Source organism: Talpa europaea, assembly GCF_964194135.1.
Source record: "Talpa europaea genome assembly, chromosome: 1".
Classification (NCBI taxonomy): Eukaryota; Metazoa; Chordata; class Mammalia; order Eulipotyphla; family Talpidae; genus Talpa; species Talpa europaea.
In genome coordinates this window covers 49,599,907-49,617,969 of record NC_140073.1, presented here as the reverse complement: position 1 = coordinate 49,617,969, position 18,063 = coordinate 49,599,907, and the positions used below count along the sequence as shown (strand labels likewise).

General features: G+C 45.8%; 1 protein-coding gene across 1 annotated transcript in view; it reads right to left on the bottom strand.

Moving 5' to 3' along the window:
- Window positions 1–1,406: 1,406 nt before the first annotated feature.
- The window catches only part of USP35 (ubiquitin specific peptidase 35), a gene marked incomplete at both ends in the record, with an annotated part of 27,570 nt that continues 10,913 nt past the window's right edge, over window positions 1,407–18,063 (bottom strand). Inside the window, 5 exons of the mRNA XM_084240319.1 lie at window positions 1,407–1,571; window positions 2,245–3,505; window positions 3,931–4,037; window positions 4,883–4,976; window positions 16,360–16,553. Coding sequence (XP_084096445.1) covers window positions 1,407–1,571; window positions 2,245–3,505; window positions 3,931–4,037; window positions 4,883–4,976; window positions 16,360–16,553 — 1,821 coding nt within the window. The remainder of the gene's footprint in view (window positions 1,572–2,244; window positions 3,506–3,930; window positions 4,038–4,882; window positions 4,977–16,359; window positions 16,554–18,063) is intronic.

Below are 18,063 nucleotides of genomic sequence, written 5' to 3'. Positions count from 1 at the left end.
CATTTCTGGGAAACCCAGGGCTATTTAGGAGGTCTGAACAGTCTCCAGATATTGGGGTTCCAACCCCTCCTGATGGACTGGGCCTGCCCAATGGGATGCTGTACAGGGGACTCACCTAAGTGCCTGCCCTTCCAGAGAGGGATGGTTCCCTTGCTTCTCAGGAATGCTCTGCTTCCTTCTGCCAGCACCTGCAGCTGCTTCTGTCCCAGCACTAGTCAGGCCCCCACCTTATTCACAGGGCACCTGAATGCAAGGTGCTGTCACCTCCCAGGGTATAGCGCACAAGTCAGTGGGGCCAGGGGGCCTCGCCTCATTCCCCAAACACAGTAAGAAAGCAAGGGTGACCCGGACATCACAGCCCCTGAGGCGGGGAAGAAAGACGTCTTTAAAGGCTTCCGAGAACTATATTTATTCCTGTGAGGCCCTGGCACGCTCCATTTAGACGGGGCTACAGCAGTGTCAGGGCACGACGAGGTCAGTATCTGCTCCCCCCAGGCCGCTGCTCTAAAGACCCACTGCTGAGGAGCTGAGCCAGCAGCTTCCCTCAGAATGGACAATGGCTTCATGAGAAACATCTGCAGAAAAATAAGGCCCCTCTATCTTAACCAGAAAGGGGTACAAATGGTGGCATCTCAGGCACTGAGGCAGGCTGGGGGAGAGGGGCCGGGGTTGAGGGTCTCCCACTGTTGCTTGGTGTGGGGGAAACAGACCAGACGAGATTGTCTGAGTCTCTGCCCTGTGCCCTGCTGCTTCCCACCTACATTCATGTCAACAGGCCAAATGCTGCAGTACCCACAAAAGGCACCACGCACATTGCCCCTGCAGCCCTTCAGAGAAACAAGGAAGCCAGAGGTGAAACACAGCACCCCCTTCTTTGTGCAAGGACTAGGGTCCTGCTCTGCCGTTTATGCTATAGAGCAGTAGGATTGTCAAAGGAGCTGGAAGGAAATGCTACTTGATGGCAAAACACTAGAGCGGTGCACGTGAGCCCTCCTGGGTCCTAAGCAGATCAACACTCCAGTGCGGGCAACCTGCTGGGGGCGGGGGGCAGGGCCCAGCGCGTGTCCACCTCAGCTGCTTCAAGTTGACCAGGACACTTGGGTGTAAAATCTTAATGGGGCCAATCCCAGAGCCAGGCCCAAGGCCAGTGCAAAGAGCTTAGGTCTCACCTCTATAGCTGAGCCTCCGCGCACCCGTCAGGTTGAGGACTGCTGTCCCAGCAGCTCCCTCTCCACCTTTCTTGCCTTTGGAAGGGCCTGCCTTCAGGACTGGGCTGCCATCACAGCCCAGACCCACAGACCCCTGCCAGCAGAGCACCTCTCCTCGGGGCCTGGCCCCCACCCAGCTCCCAGAAGGAAGGGGTCAAGGCCTCCCCACAGATGGGAGCAGGTTGGGGAGGGCTCCCATCAGAAGACCAGTCTGTGGAAGTCGTCACCATTACCACCTGCAGGGTTGCAGCCCCCGGGAGAGCCTTCATCCTCATCCTTGTCTTCATCAAAGCCCCTGCCCCAGTGTGGAGATGGGAGTGCAGAGATGTAGGCCGCCCTGCTTCGAGCCTCCTTCTCCTGCTCCTGGAAGATGGGTGGGGGGTGGGGAGGAAACTTAAAATGCAAGCAATGAAATGGGAGTCCCCCTGCCTCCCCACGGCACCGCACTTCAGTTTCTCCTCAGCCCCTCAGTCCAGGCACAGAGAAGCCACTGCTCCTGCCCTAGCAAAGGGCATCCCAGCTCAGAAGGAGGGTGAGTCTAGATCTAGGGTCCAAAGAGGTCCTTCTCCTCCCAATAAAAACTCCCAGCCCTTTGGAGACGTGAACTTATTCGTACTAGATTGGGACTGACAGACAAGGCTAGTCCTGGCACGAGGAAGGAGGAGGTCCATGGACTTTGAGGGTCCCACCACGCTACACAGAGACCTTTTCCACGGCCTGTGGATGCTGCCCAGCTCACTGCTCTCAGGACGCTGTGCTCAGTCCCTGCCTGCCAGAAAGCTGTTCCTGCTGAGCTGAAACTGGCCTCACACCCCTCTCCGCTGGCCCCGCCTGCACCTGCACAGCCTGAGGGAGCACCCTGCACTGTTACTACTGCAGTCACCCCGTGTCTGTCCGGGCCACTGACGCACTCCCGCGAAAAGCAACGGAGGAATGGCTGCGCAGGAAGACCCAGGGACGCGAGAGCAGCTATCTAAGTCAGTGGTGGTGCGGGGTGCCCCCGCCCAGGTCAAAGGTCCCCCCCGGGGCTGCTCACCTGCAGGTAAAGGATGTTGTCCTTGGAGATGGCTTCCATCAGGTCTTTGTGGAGGGTGGGCTCCGCCCGGACTCTGGGGGAGCCTGGCTCGGCCCCCTCGGCCCCCTCCTTGGGCCGCTGCCTGTAGAAGAGCACGTAGGCCGTGTCCTTGGGGAAGAAGGAGGTGACGTTGCTGACAGACTCGAAGGAGGAGAAGGACACGCGGGTGTCGTTGAACAGGTACCACTGGTGCTCGGGCTCCGGCCTGTCGGCGGCCGCGGCGGGGCGGGCGGCGCCCTCGCGCGCGTAGCAGTAGTAGTGGCCGCTCTCGGAGGACACGCCCGAGTGCACCACCACGCTGCACAGGTCGTAGGCCTGGCCCCGGCCCCCGGCCAGCGGCAGGCGCAGCAGCAGCGGGATGGCCACGTCGTCCAGGATCTTGCGGCGCCGCATGGTGCGCAGGTCGAAGGCGAAGCGGAGCAGCGTGAGGATGAGGTAGCGCGGCCCGCGGCTCAGCTCCACCGCCTTCTCGGCGTCCTGCAGCGACGCGCACGGCTCGCAGTAGTAGCGGTTCTCGGCGGTCAGCCGCTCGGGGGACAGGAAGTAGTTGACCAGGTCCAGGACAGAGCGCGAGGCCTCGGGGGCGCTCAGCGGCTCCCCGGCAGCGGGGGCGGCCGCCCTGCGGGGCCCTGGGCCTGGAGGGGCCTCTTCGTCCTCCACGCGCTTCCCGCCCTCGGCCGCCTTCTCCTCCGCCAGCCCCTTCTCCTGGGGCTCCTGGGGTTCCTCCTGGGGCCGCGGCTCCTCACCCTGCGCGCCTTCCTCCGTGCGCGCCCCCGGTGCGCCCTCCTCGCTGCGCACCTCCACCTCCAGGCTGCTCCCCGCCCCGGGCGCCTGGGCGTCGGGGCGGTCAATGTCCAGCACGGGGGGCGGGGTGTCCACCGCGATGCAGTGTTTTCTCTGGCGCTGGGGACCCGCCCTGCCTGGGGCCTGGGCCTGGGGGTCTGGGCCGCCCACGTCCTCGGGAGGGAGCATCACGGAGCCCAGGCGGCGCCTACGGCAGCGCTCGGGCGGGGGAAAGGCGAGGGAGAGGTCCGTGAAGTCCTCCTCCCGGGAGGAGACGTTGAGGCAGCGCAGACAGCAGATCCGGGTCACTATCTTGCCCCCAAACATCTTCTCCACCGAGGTCGACGTGGGGCGCGGGGGCTCCTCCGGCGGGGACGGCGAGCGGGACTGCTTGAGCTTTTGGCAGATCCTGGTCCCGGTCTTCTCCTCCTCGTGCAGCCTGCGGCGGGAGCACAGGGTCCTCATAGACACAAGATCCACTGCCAGGGACTGGCCCGGCTCACGCGTCTACGCTGCCCAGCTGGCCAGAAGCATCTTTACTACCACAGGGACACGCTCACTCGCAGGCACACGTGCTACCCCGCCACCTGCACACAGGCCCACAAACTCACTCCACAGAGACAAGCCATGTGCACCCATGGCCACGCGCCCCGGAGCCACAGGCAGGCGCAGCACTGGGTGCCCGTGCACACGCTCCGCGCACAGTTCAGGGCAGCACCTCACGCTTGGCCTGCCCCCCCCACTCATGGCACACACTGCACACCGACAAGCTGCAAGGTGTGCTGCAACGCAGCACTCCACTCTCGTTTCCAGGAAGACACGCAGCCCAGAGCCTCCGCCTAAGCCAGGTCTGGCCTCTCTTACCGATCCAGCAGGTACTTAAGGTACTCCGAGCAGTCCTGCTGGGTGCCAGGGCTGAACCAGGGTGTCCAGGATGCCGAGAGGAAGTTCTCTGGAGAAATGGCAGGCCGCTAGGACCAAGGCAGGTGAAAGGCACAGTCAGGGGCTGTGTGCTCACCTGAGAGTCTTCCTGGCAACCATTTCCCAAGTTCCCAGCCTCCTCACCAAAGCCCTCCCCTTTCTCACTATTCCTCAGCCAGCCCATCCCGTCCCGGCAAGTCCGCAGCCTGTGATCAAGGCATCAGGGTCATGGAGAGGAACAAGCCCCAGCAATCTGCTCTTCCTGCCACACCTCATACTCTCCCTCCAGGTCCCTGCTCACGGCCATTCCCTCTACAAACACCCTTCTCCCCTAGCAAAAGCTTAGTAGAGAGTGCAAGTCTCAGAGCCAGTGTCACTGTCCCATGACATCTTCCGAATGTCCCCTTCCCCTGCATGCAGAACAAGCTGCAGTCCCTTCTGTTCCAGCACTAAGTGGAGACTCGCAGGCCCATCTTTCCAACAGACCCTGAGCTTCCTGCAGGCAGGACTGTTGCTTACTGATGTCTATACCCCCACAGAGAACCTGGCATGGAACCTGGCCAAGGGATTTAGGTGCCATGCGGGCAGACAGAGAACAAAGCACAGCCCTCAGGGCACCTGGCAGTGCTGAGTGCTCACTAATCACAGCAGACAGAGCAACACCTAATGCAATGGACTGAATTACCGATGGGCGACAGCACAGGTGAGGAGCTCGAGGAGACACTCCCTTTACTGCCCACTAGGGACACTGAGTCAGCTCCACGGGCTTTGGCCAGGAACCCATACCAATCGCAGACTGGGGCTCAACAGCTTATCACAGGAAGGAGGGGCTTGTAGCCAATGGAGGCAAGTCCTGGGGAAAGGGTGTCTAGATGAGAGCGACCCCCGCACTCACCTGGCTGTGCTCCAGGAAGGCGAAAAGCCACTGCAGTTTAGTCATCAAGGGCTGCGAGTTGTTCTCAGTCAAACGGAGCACACAGTGTCTGAAGCTTCAAAACAAAGCAGGAGCACCCAGGGTAAGCCAAGGGCATGAAAGGGGTCTCTACTTCACCCATACCACGGGCAACCCAGAGTCTCCTAGCTAAAGGCGAACACCTCTAGCTCACGTGGGTCAAAGGTCAGGGGCCGGGAAGGAGCGAGAGACAAACAACTCAGCACAACGAGGTGACCCCTGCAGTCCCTTCCAGCTCTCCAGTCTCTGATTCAAAGACTCGAAGACCGTCTGGCCCCATGGCTGTCATGGTAGAATGCTCAGTATCAGTCGTACTCACCCCCTCCGCCCTGCTTCCTCAGGAAAAGGCTCGACCTTGGCCCTCCAAATCTGCTCTTACAGCCCCTTCTCAGACCCCCCCTTGCCACTGCCCATTCGACTACCCTGAATTGTTCCCCTGCCTTCGAATGAGAAGCAAGGGTCACAGTGAGGAATACGCTAAAGAGGATACTTGAGGGTAGACGGGGTTCAGGGACAGAAGTCCAATCCCAGGGGAGACAGGAAGTAGCCCCTCCTGATAGAACAAGCTCATCTCTAGGCCCCAGCTTAGCTCCTGTTTCACGAAAGGTTCTAGGCAGATACAGCAGGCATTTCCCCAACCTGTAGCCACCATACAAAAAACAGCACTACCAAAATGCAGACCCCTTAGCCAGCCTGCAACAAAATAAGGTCCAAAACCCAGTGGGCATTTAGAAACTTGCACAGTAATTTGACACAGTTATGACCAAACAAGCGCAGGATCATTTTTCTGGTAAGTCATGTCACTGTATTTTACAAGTGTAAACAGTCTGCAACAGGATGGAAATTTAAAAAATAAATAAAACCAGTCCTTCACCAAGCAGTTTGAGAAGCACAACCAGCAGCACCACAGAAAGTCTCGATGTCAGCTCCAATTCCTTCCTAGTAGACTCAAAACTCAGAGAGAAGACACTCACTCAGGACATACCAGAAGCCAGAATCAAAGCTGACTTTCACAGCGACTTTTTAAAAAGATGCTTAAGTGTGATACTGGTGAAAAAACTAGTTGACTTAATAAATGGAAGAAAACAGAAAGCACAGAAATAGACGCCTCATATACAGTCAACTAATCTTTCACAAAGGAATGAAGGCAACACAATGAAGCAAGGACAGTCTGGTCAACAAATGGCGCTGGAATAAATGGACATGCAAAAATATCTAGTCACAAAACTTATATCCTTTACAAAAATTAACTCAAAATGGATCACAGACCTAAATGTAAAACACAAAACTATAAAACTCCTAGAAGACAACAAAGGGTAGATGGTAGTAATATAAGGGAAGATGATCTTAGGTATGGTGAAGATTTTCTAGATACATCAAGATACAATTCATGAGAAAAATGACAAGCTGGGCTTCATCAAAATTAATTCTGCTCTGCAAAAGAGTATGAAGAGGGCCTCCCCGGTGGCGCAGCAGTTGAGCGCTGGGTTGTGAAGCTGCCCACAGCCGCTGCAGCGCCGGTTCAATCCCCGGCTGCTCCCCTGCTGCTCCCCGGCTGCTCCCCGGCTGCTCCCCAGCCACCGGAGGAGGGTCCCACATGGCGCGCAGACCTCTCCTGCCGCCCGCTGCTCCCCTCAGCAGTGTACCTCGGTCCTTCTGCCTGCTGTGCTCCCCGCTCTGGCTCTGGTGATTCTCTCACCCTCCCGCGCTTCTGACTGTACCCAGTGCTTGTATAAATAAATAAATAAATAAATAAATAAATAAATAAATAAATAAATCTTTTAAAAAAATAAAAATAAAAAAGAGTATGAAGAGAATTACAAGAAATGCCACTAACTGCAAGAAAATATTTTTGAAAGACACATATGATAAAGGAATGTTATCCAAAATATATTTTAAAAAACTCTTAATACTCAACAATAATAAACAACCCAATTTTAAAATGTGCCAACATTTTAATAAGACACCTCACTAAAGATCAACAAAACTGAAATACTTCTGGCTGACCTACAAAACAAAGATTCAAATTTACAAAAATCAGAAATAAAAGTGGGGACTTACTGCCAATTCAACAGAAATAAAAAGATTATATGACAGTAACATGAACAGTCGCAAAGCAACTTAATAACCTATGTAAAACTGACAAATGCTGAGAAACAGAAAACCTACCAAAAACAAAAGCTAAAGAAATAAGACCACCTGGATAGAGTTATAAATAGCTGGAAAAAAATCTTCCAACAAAGAAAAACCCTGTAACTTTAGACTACTCTGGCAAATTCTATTCAACATTTAAAGAACCATTAGCAAGCCTTCTCTAATGTTTCCAAAAAACTGAAAGGAGGGATTATGTCTTAATTCATTCTATAAAGCCAGCATAATCCTGGCACCAAAGTCCAACAAAGACTACAAGAAAAGTACAGATCAATATCCTTTAGGAACACCGATGCAACAATCCTCAACAAAATACCTGCAAACAGAACTGAGCAGCATATTGAAAGAATTAAATACCATAACCAAATGGGATTTCTCCCTGGAATGCAAGGACAGTCCAACATATAAAAATCAATTAGTGTGATATAACACATCAACAAAATGAAAATTAAAAAATAACATAATCACCTCAATTGATGCAGAAAAAGCATCTGAAAAAATTCAACACCCTTTCATGATAGACACTCAAAAAAAAGGGAATAGAAAGAAGCCACCTCCATGTAATAAAAACCATATATGAAAAACACAGCAAACATAATGCTAATTGGTGAAAAACTAAGTCTTTCCTCCCAGATCAGGAACAAAACAAGGATGCCTGCCTTCACCACCCTATTCTACAAAATACTGAAAGTCCTACCCAAGCAACTAGGTGAAAAAAATAAATGATCCAAATTTGAAAGAACAAGTAAAACTGTGTTGCAGCTGATATGTTCTTAAATATAGAATAATCTAAATATAGAATAATCTAAAGACTCCACACAAAAGCTATAGACCTGAAATATGAGTTCAGCAAAGCAGCAAGATACAAAGTTGACAAAAATCAGTTGCCTTTCTGTACAATAATAATAAAAAACAACATGGAAAGGAAAAAAAAAAAAACTCCATGTACAAAAGCATCAAAAAATAAAATACATTCATACAATGAAAGCTATAAAATATTGAGAAAAGAAATTAAAAGATATAAATGGAAACATCCTGTGTTCATGGACTGAAGATTAAATATCAGTAAAATGTCAACATTACCCAATGTGAGCTACAAATAAAAGACAATCTCTATCAAAATGATAAATGCATACTAAAATTCACATGAGATTTCAAGGGGACCCACACAACCAAAAAATTTTTTGAAAACAAAATTGGAGTCTTCAAACTTCATGATTTCAAAACATATTACAAAGTTAATCAAAACAAGGTGGTATCAGCATAACAACAGTTATATAGAACAATGGAACAGATTACAAACCCCCAAAATAAATCCTTGTATATACAGTCACATTACTTTTGACAAGGGTGCCAGACCACTGAATGGAGAATGATGGGTCTTTTCAACAAATGGTGTTCAGAAAACTAGATATCCACATGCAAAAGAATGAAGACAAACCTTAACTCAAAATGTATCAAAGACCTAACTGTACCATCTAAAAAAATAAAACTCTTGGAAGAAAACATTTAAAAAGAGCTTTACAACACTGGATTTGGTAATGATTTCTTGCACATAACATCAAAGACAAAGACAACAGAAGAAAAATAAATTAGACATCATGAAAATTAAACATTTTGTGCCTCAAAAGAGATTATCCAGTATTACAGTTAAAAATGGTGATGTAGAAGGCCTCCCTGGTGGCGCAAGGGGTTAAGACGCTACCTATGAAGCTAACCACAGCCACTGCAGCACGACTTTGATCCCTGGCCAGGGAGCCACCCACATGGCACAGCAGACCTCTCCTGAATCGCCTGCTGCTCCCCTCAGCAGTGTATTTCAGATAGTCTGCCTGTTCTGTTCCCCACTCTGGTGAATCTTCTCACTGCCCACCACCCTCACCGCACCTCTAGCCTGTAAGTACCCCAGCTCTTGTATGCATAAAAATAAATCTTCAAAAAAAAAAAAAGGTGATGGAGAAATATCCTGAACTCACCTCCCCTCAAAGACAACCAAATGTACAGCTACACACAGAACAATCACCTCTGAAAGAAATCCAAAAACTGAGTAACTCCTACCCAATGAGAGGGGAAAAAACACCCAATCAAAATGGCAAGAGGGGGCCTCCCTGGTGGAGCAGGCAGTTGAGCACAGCACTGTGAAGCTGTCCACAGCCTCTGCAGTGCCAGTTCGATCCCCACTGGCCTCGGAGCAACCCACATGGCGAGCAGACCTCTCTGTCTTGCCCACTGCTCCCCTCAGCAGTGTATTTCATCAGTCTGCCTGTTCTGTTCCCTGCTTTGTCTCTAGTGAATCCTCTTACCCTCCCGTGCATCTGGCCTGTACCCCGGCTCATGTATAAATAAAATAAATCTTTAAAAAAAAGAAAAAAAGAAATATATGAATGATTTAAAAAAAAAAATGGCAAGAGAGCCTGAAACACAATGTTACCATAAAGCCAGTGTAGCAATTCACAATCAGGAGGGAACTCACAATGCACAGCTTCTTGAGAAGCAAAGGGTTTGAACCCCACATTTGTAATCCCAAATTTTAAAACCTGCACTCGAAACAGGCCTCCAAAACATCTGCTTTTGAAAGTCAGTAGGGCTTGCATCCATGACACCCAAAGGTCAGTAGAGAAACAGTTCCTAAAGGACTTTTGCAGATGCACCAAGGCTAACTCCCCAGTGCAGAGGTAACCAACTGAATCATGCCTCATCTTCCATAAAAGAGGCCTATTTTTTTATCTTAAAAGTTTCAGCTTGAAGGGCAGGCTTCTGATTTAACACACATCTAAGGTGCCTACTGAAATAATCTCCAAAGACAGCTGAAGTTGATGGAGCTATGGTCACATTCTCCCTTGGCCTCACTCCAGATCACTTGGAATTTATGCACCTCTAAAACCCTTGCTTTTTAGCTGCCACTCAGGAACAATCCTAGAATGCCTGGCTTGGTAGCAAGCAGGGCTTACATTCACAGTCCCACAGGGCTCTAAAAGAGAAAGAGATCTTAACCAGCGATCCCCAAGGGCACATTGCAGAAGCAGACAAATGCCCAGTCTTACCATGAAAGGAGCTTATTAGTTTATCTTTAAAACTGCTGCCTGAGGGGAAGACTTCTAAGAAAACATCCACGGACTAACTGCAATCCTCTTGGGACTAACTGCAATCCTCTTCAGACACTGGGCAGACTGGCAGGCACCTTTCCTGCTCTCCCTCTGCCCCCACACGAGATCACTGGAGTCTCTGTGAAAGGAGCCTGTGTTCACATCCGGGGCCATGGTTTCTGTGGCTGTTGCCCAGAGGACAGATCCACTGGCTCTGGGGGTCAATGAGGCTTATTTATATGGGTTCAACAGGATGTTAGAAGACAAATGAACAATTCTTACCTAGCTACACCACTTCACCCCAGGCTCAGTGTAAACATAAACGCACATCCCGTCTGATTCCCCTGAGGTTTTATAAGCTATAAAAGCTGCTTTCCAAGGGTCTAGCTTCCAATAGGCAGCTACTAAGTGCTCACTGAGATCTCCCCCTTTAGGACTGTAACAGGCCTTGGCACACCCTCAACTATTGGAAGTCACTAAGAACAAAGTAGGCTACTTGGACAATCACAAAAGTATAAAAGACGAACAACAGCTAGGGCAGGGTTGAACAAGGTTCCTCTGTACAAGATACAAGGTAATTCCCTCAAGATTGGAAGAGGTCGTTGTTTTATTTAACACACAAAAACTAAGAGTCAAGGAAATGAAGAAACAGGATATATTCCAAATGAAAGGATAAGATAAAGCCTCAGAAAAAGATCTTAAAGAAACAGAAATAAGTGATTTATTGAAAGAATTCAAAATAACAATCATGAAGCTGCTCACTGAGGTCAGTAGAATAAATGAGCAAAGTGACCATTTCAGCAGATGTAGAAAATATAAGAAATTATCAGCAGAGCTAAAAAAACGATAATTGAACTAAAAAATACAACAGTCAATTATCAGACTAAATGATGCAGAAATCAGATCAGCAAACTAACAGAAAATCAAAGCATCAAAAAGAATGATAGTTTAAGGGACTATGGGACATCAGATGGAACAATAGTCACATCATAGGGGACCCAGGAGGAGGAGAGAAAAGGGCAGAAAAGTAGCTGATGAAATAAAGGCTGCAAATTTCCCCAATGTGGGAAAGTAAAAACATTCAAATTCAGAAAGTTCAGACTTACAAGTAAGAAATACAAAAACAGACACACTGAGACAAGTTATCGATATTTTTCTGCAGATTTTTCTACAGAAAAAATTTTTTTTCTTTGTAGGCCAGATGGGACTGGTATAATATATTCAAAGTGCTGGGGAAAAAAAAAAAAAAACCCTGCCAAGCAAGAATATTCTCTCCAACAAAGTTGTTATTTAGAATTGAAGTTTTCCATACAAACAAAAGTTAAAGTAATTCATCACCATTAGATGAGTATTATAAAAAATGTTGAAGGAACTGTTTAAGGTTAAAGGGTTATAGCAAGTAACAGGAAAACATAAGAAGGTATAAGTCTCACAAGTAAAAATAAATAATATAGTAAAATTCAGGCTAATGTAATGTTGTAAAACATGGTAGATTAAACACATGAAGGAAGTGTGCCAGATAAAAGACAAAAGTAGTAAAAAAGTAACAATAGTGAAAGGATACACAAGATAAAAAGATGTAAACTGTGACATTATAAAACAGGATGCAAGAATGGTTCAACATCCACAAGTAAATTGATATGATGCACCATGTTAAAAAAATAAAGGATAAAAATCATATGACCATCTAAATAGTCAGAAAATTCAACAAAACCACCATTTATGAGAAAAGTGCTCACTAAATTAGATTTATAGAGAGAATGTACCTGAACACAGTAAATGTCATATCTATAACAAGACAGCAGCTAATATAATCCTCAATGGTGAGATGCTGAAAGCTTTTCTTCTAAGATCACTGCTTAGCACTCCTGGACCCAACTGCAGTAAGTATGTGGAATCCTCCCCCATTACCACAAGCAATTCTTGGATACCAGTAGAGGTTCCAAAATTCGAGTAAATTTGACACTTTCTGTGTGGAGACCAGTGTCAAATTCTACATGTGAAGAGCTCAGTCTCCCAAGACCATCCTCCACTTCAGATACCAGCTGCAAGCCCAGACTGTTATCTGTGCTTCTCACTGACTATAAAGTAGAGGTTCCCACAATTCCCTCCTCAGATTCTGTTAATTTGCTAGAATGGTGAACTCAAGGAATTCATTTGTTTACTAGATCACCAATTTATTACAAAGGACATAACTCAATAACAGCCCGGTGGTACAGATACGTAGGGCAAGGTATAGGGAAAGGGCATGGAGCTTCTAGACCCTCTCCAGACATGCCATTCTCCCCAAACCTCCACTGTGTTCGCCAATCCAGAAACTCTCTGAAGACCCTCCTTTTGGATTTTTACAGAGGCTTCATTACTTAGGCATGATTAATTTAAACATTGGCCACTGGCAACTGAATGCAAATCTCCAGCTCTCTCCTCCCTGAAGGTCGAGGAGGTAGGACTAGAAGTTCCACCCTCCAATTACTTGGTTAGTTCTACTAGCAACCAGTCCTCATATTTAAGTGCTTCCCAAAATATTATATCATTCACAAAACAAAAATCATATCTGAAACTCTCAAAACTTAAGAAATTCCAAGGATTTTGGAAGCTGTGAGCCAGGAACTGTGAATAAAACCCAGATATGCATGAGAAATATATTTTGGTTATCTAAAGGACCATACATACATACACATACATATATACCAGGAACACATTATATGTATATCCTATAGATCAAAATATATGTCAATTAGAAAAAAGATTAAGAATGTACACTCTTGTCTTGTCACTTTTGTTCAACATACTACCGAAAACCCTGGCCAGAGCAATGAGGGGGAAAAAAAGAAACAAAAGGCTTCCAGGGACCTCCCAGGTGGCCTAGGAGTTAAGTCTTGGAGCTACCACCATGAAGGCTCACCTCAAGGGCCTGAGTTCAACCCCTGGCCAGGAGCTAACTCACATGGCACAGCAGGCCTCTCCTGCTCCCCTAAGCAGTGTATTTCAGTAGATCTGCCTATTCTGCTTCCCACTCTTTTTCTGGTGAATACTCTCACCCCCTGGAACCTCTGGCATGCACCCCAGTTCTTCCATACAAAAAAAAACTTTAAAAAAAAAAAGGCTTCCACATTGAAAAGAAGCAAAAATGTCCCTATTTGCAGATGACATGATATAACATGTACAAAAACCTACAGACCACCAAAATATTGTGAGAATCAATATTAGAATTCGTCAAGTTGCAGGGTATAAAAATCAAGATTAAATCTCGATTGCATTTCTATACACTAACAATGAGTTATCAGCAAGATGAAGAAAACAATCCCATTTACAATTACATCAAAAAGAATGTAATAGGTAGGAATGTATTTAACCTGTGAAGTAAAAGGCCTGTTCAATGAAAACTGTAACATAATGATGAAAAAAATTGAAGAAAACACAAATGGAAAGGTAGATGATAGACATGGATTGAAAGAATATTGCTAAAATACCCTTACTACCAAAAACAATCTACAGATTTACTGCAACCTCTAATCAAAATTCCAAAGACATTTTCCACAGAAGAAAAACCAATCCTTTTGATGTCAATCACAAAAGACTCCTAAAGTCAAAGCAATCTTGAGAAAGAAGAAACCTGGAAGTATCATATGTCCTCATATCAAACTATATTACAAAGCTATAATAATCAAAACAGCACAGAACTGGCATTAAAAAACAAACTTTTACATCAATGGAACAGAACAGAGTCCAAAAATAAACCTACACATACATGGGTCAATTAATTTACAACAAATGAGGCAAGAATATATAATGGGAAAGAGAGTCTCTTCAATAAATGGTACTGAGAAAACTGGGCAGCCTCATGCAAAAGAATTAAACTGGGTCATTATCCTATACCATACACAAAAATCAACTTCAAATGGATACAAGAGTTGACCTGAAACAACTAGGAGAAAATATAGATAGAAAGCTCTTTGACATATGTCTTACCAATGATTTTTTGCCAAGCAAAGGGAAGAAAAACAATCAAACTAAAAAGATTTTGTACAACTGGAGAAACAAAATGAAAAGGCAAACTAAGGAAAAGTGGGAGAAATATTTTCAAACCATACATATATGTGCATATATATCTGATAAGGAGTTACTATCCAAAACATACAAAGATTTCGCACAACTGTAGCAAAAAAAAAAAAAAATTAAAACACCAGGAATTGATTAGAAAATGGGCAGAGAATCTGAAAGGATATTTTCTCAGAGAAGGCATAAATAGCAGGTACATGAAAAGGTATTCAACTTCAACAATATCAGGGAAATTAAAATCAAAACCACAATGAGATTTTCACCTCACATCTCTCAGAATTGCTATTAACAAAAGGAAAAGCATTAACAAATGTTGGCAGAGATGTGGAGGAAAAGGTAGTCTTGTGCACTGCTGGTGGGAATGTAAATTGGTATGACCACCTTGGAAACCAGTATGGAGGTTCTCAAAAAATTAAAAATGGAATTACCATATGACCCAGCAATTCTACTTCTGCATATATACCCTAATAAAAGCAGGATCAAAGAGATATTTGTATACCCATCTTCATAGCAGCATAGCTAAAATAAAGAAGCAACCTAAGTGTCCATCAACTGATGAATGGATAAACAAAATGTGGTATATAGGCATGTGTTGCTTAACAACATTTTGACCAACATGACAGTGGTCACAACAAACTATACCCATATCACCTATGTGTGGAGTAGACTATCCCATCTAGGTTGTATATTTTAAGTTTATATATTTTTTACATCATTCTTCATTTTTGTACAATGTATGCTTTTGCATCTTGGTTATAGTCCCCATGAAATTCCCACCACCAATTCACCCATGTACCATCATCATAGTCCCTTATGCTTTTCCCACCCTGTTTTGATCCTACTCCCCTCTCCCTCCCTTATTTGCTTTATTATAATTACTTTTTTTCCCTGATTCCTTATTTAGATCCTATACATTCCTCCTAAAAGTGAAACCATCCAGTATTTTTCTTTTTCTTTCTGACTTATTTCACTGAGCATGATCCCTTCCATGTTGCTGTGAATGGCATGATTTTATCTTTTTTGATTGCTGAGTAATATTCCATGGTGTATATGTACCACATCTTCTTGATCCAGTCAAGAAGCATTGGGCATTTGGGTTGTTTCCATAGCTTACCTATTGTAAATAGTGCTGCTATAAACATAGGGGTGCAGGTGTTCTTTTGAATTAATGTTTTTGTGTCCTTTGGGTAGATTAGGTTTGTATAGTTACAGTGAGCACATTTCTTAATGACCAGAATATATCCTAGTCATTAAGCAATGCATGACATACAATGGAATATTATTCAGTCTTAAAAAAGGAACAAAATTCTATAATGTGATACAACATGGTTGAATTTTGAGGGCATTTTCTAATAAAGAGGTCATAAAAAAAAAAAGAAAAAACAAACCAGTTGTAAAAAGACAAACATTGTATGATTCCACTTACATGAAGTACTTAGTCCAAATCATAGGACAGAAAGTAGAATGGTGGTTACCAGGGGCTAGGAGGAAGGGAGAATGGGAATATGGGAAGCAATTGCATAATAGGTATAAAGTTTTAGAGTTATAAGATTAAAAAGGTTATGTGGGTCGATGGTGGTGATGGCTGCACAGCAATGTGAATGTATGGAATACCACTGAACTGTACACTCAAGATAGTTAAGATAGCAAAACATTTTGTTATATCTTATCACAGTAAAAAACAATTTTTTTAAAGATGTCTACTTTTTTGGCCAAAACCTTGAGTGACTTTTAAGGAAGTCATATGTTGGATAGTCACTGACAATACAGACTTTTGTTTTATTAAAGTGGAGGGGGCTCTAATATCAGGGTCAGTGGGAGTTCAACTCTGAAAGACACAATCTACCTCCAGGGAAAAAAAGTCAGTGATGTCAACCAAACGAGCATAAATCCCCTTTCCACTAATGCCCAATCTCTGAAGCCTCATCTCGAGTTCCCATCTAGTCTTGATCTGCCTTGGCAACAGCTTGAAGCCCCCTGGAGCAACTCATCTGCCCGACATGTTCCCACAAACCTCAGAGAACTATACAACAATGGAAAGCAGGATCCATCCTCTCCAAACTTCATCCCAACCCCCACATACTAGAGGAGGCAGATAAAGAATTAGAAAGTAGCACATACTCAGAAGCCATAAACAAGGCCTGAAGGATGCTATTCACATAGCATGTGTTGCCCAGATTGATTAAACCAATCTTCCCCGTGTCTGACTTGGCCATGAGTCGGGGATAGAAACCAGCCAGTTCACTCTTCTGTGAAGTCCAGGCATCCTGTCCCAGCAGTTGCTTGATACGGTCCTCATTGGGAACATGGAGGTCCTGAAAAGGGAAAAATCCAACAAGATGGTAGATAGCAGGATCAGCTCTAAAAATATCTAAAAATATCACCTCCTCTGGAAAGCACACCACCCAACAAATGTTCAAGAGATGTGTGTAAACAATCCCGAATGCCAAACTTACTGTAAATTCTTATCTTGACTCATGGACCATCTACGTGATGTTTCATATCGCAACTGCCTGAAGGCGGTAAAGTCCCCATTTTGTAAATGAAGAAACTAAGAGAAAAGAATTTTCCGGAAACACTGATGTCCATATGTTCCTGGGGACATCCAGAGTGTGATAGACTCAGCAATGATCACACTGGCCCACTAGCCAGATCAGCAGAGCCAGAACCTCAGCCCTTGTCCTGACTCCCAGCCTCACCAGCCATCGCTGTGGGCAGTGAGCCTCTCTGACTCAGCCGGTCATCCTCTCTGGGCCTCAGTTTCCTCATTGGTCTAGTGAGGATACTCCTATCTCTACCAGTTTGGCACTATACTTTCAAGGTGTTCACACACGATGATGCTCACATTTCACCTTCTCCTTTTAGGTTTGCAGAATCAATATTTTGAACTAGTCAGCCCCCCTGAAACTTGCCCCTACAGTCAGGAGGGTGGGAGGTTCCCAAGAGTCAGAGGTATCAGTTCTTGGTCACAGGCTGAGTGCTTTCCCACTCACCATCCTTGTTCACATTAAACAGCTTCATCTAAAAGAATATTACCAAGACCTGGTTCTAACAACCATGCATTTTGCAGGAAAACATCTAAGCATAAGGCAGTCATTTAGATTTGTGGCATTTGTAACAGTTTCTCTCGCCCTGCTCTTCTTTCCAGGCCCTGGACACAGTCCCTAGATTTGTCCGAGGCTCTAGAACTTAAATATATATACACACACACACACACACACACACACACAGGGGCCTTCCCAGTGTTAAAGTCTCAGTGCTATCAAGCTATTGCCAGCCACTGTGGCATAAGCTTGATCCCTCCCCCCCCCCCCCCCCCCCCCCCCGCCAGGGAGCTAACCCACATGGCACAGCAGACCTCTCCCGTCTCACCCGCTGCTCCCCTCAGCAGTGTATTCAGTAGATCTGCCTGGTCTGCTCCCCACTTGTCTCTGGTGAGTCCTCACAATCCCCGTACCTCTGGCCTACACCCCAGTTCTTGTATGCATAAATAAAATAAATCTTAAAAAATCTTAAAAAAAAAAAAAAAAAAAAACAAAACAACAGTGCACATCCTTTGCCACTGCAGATCTGGCCATGGTCTGACTTAACGCTTCTGCTTACTCATTTCCTAGGATCACTTATCAGGTAATTTATCAGATTAGTCATCTCTCACAGATGATTTCTTTTTAAATGCAGGGGCTGCCAAAGTTTAAGGTGATAATGGCTCAGTATTTTCTCTCTTAGTCACTCCTTTTTCCTTCTACTAAGCCCCTACCCAACCCCACACACACAACATGAACAAGCATGGACAAAAAGACCGAGAACCCCACACATGAGGACACC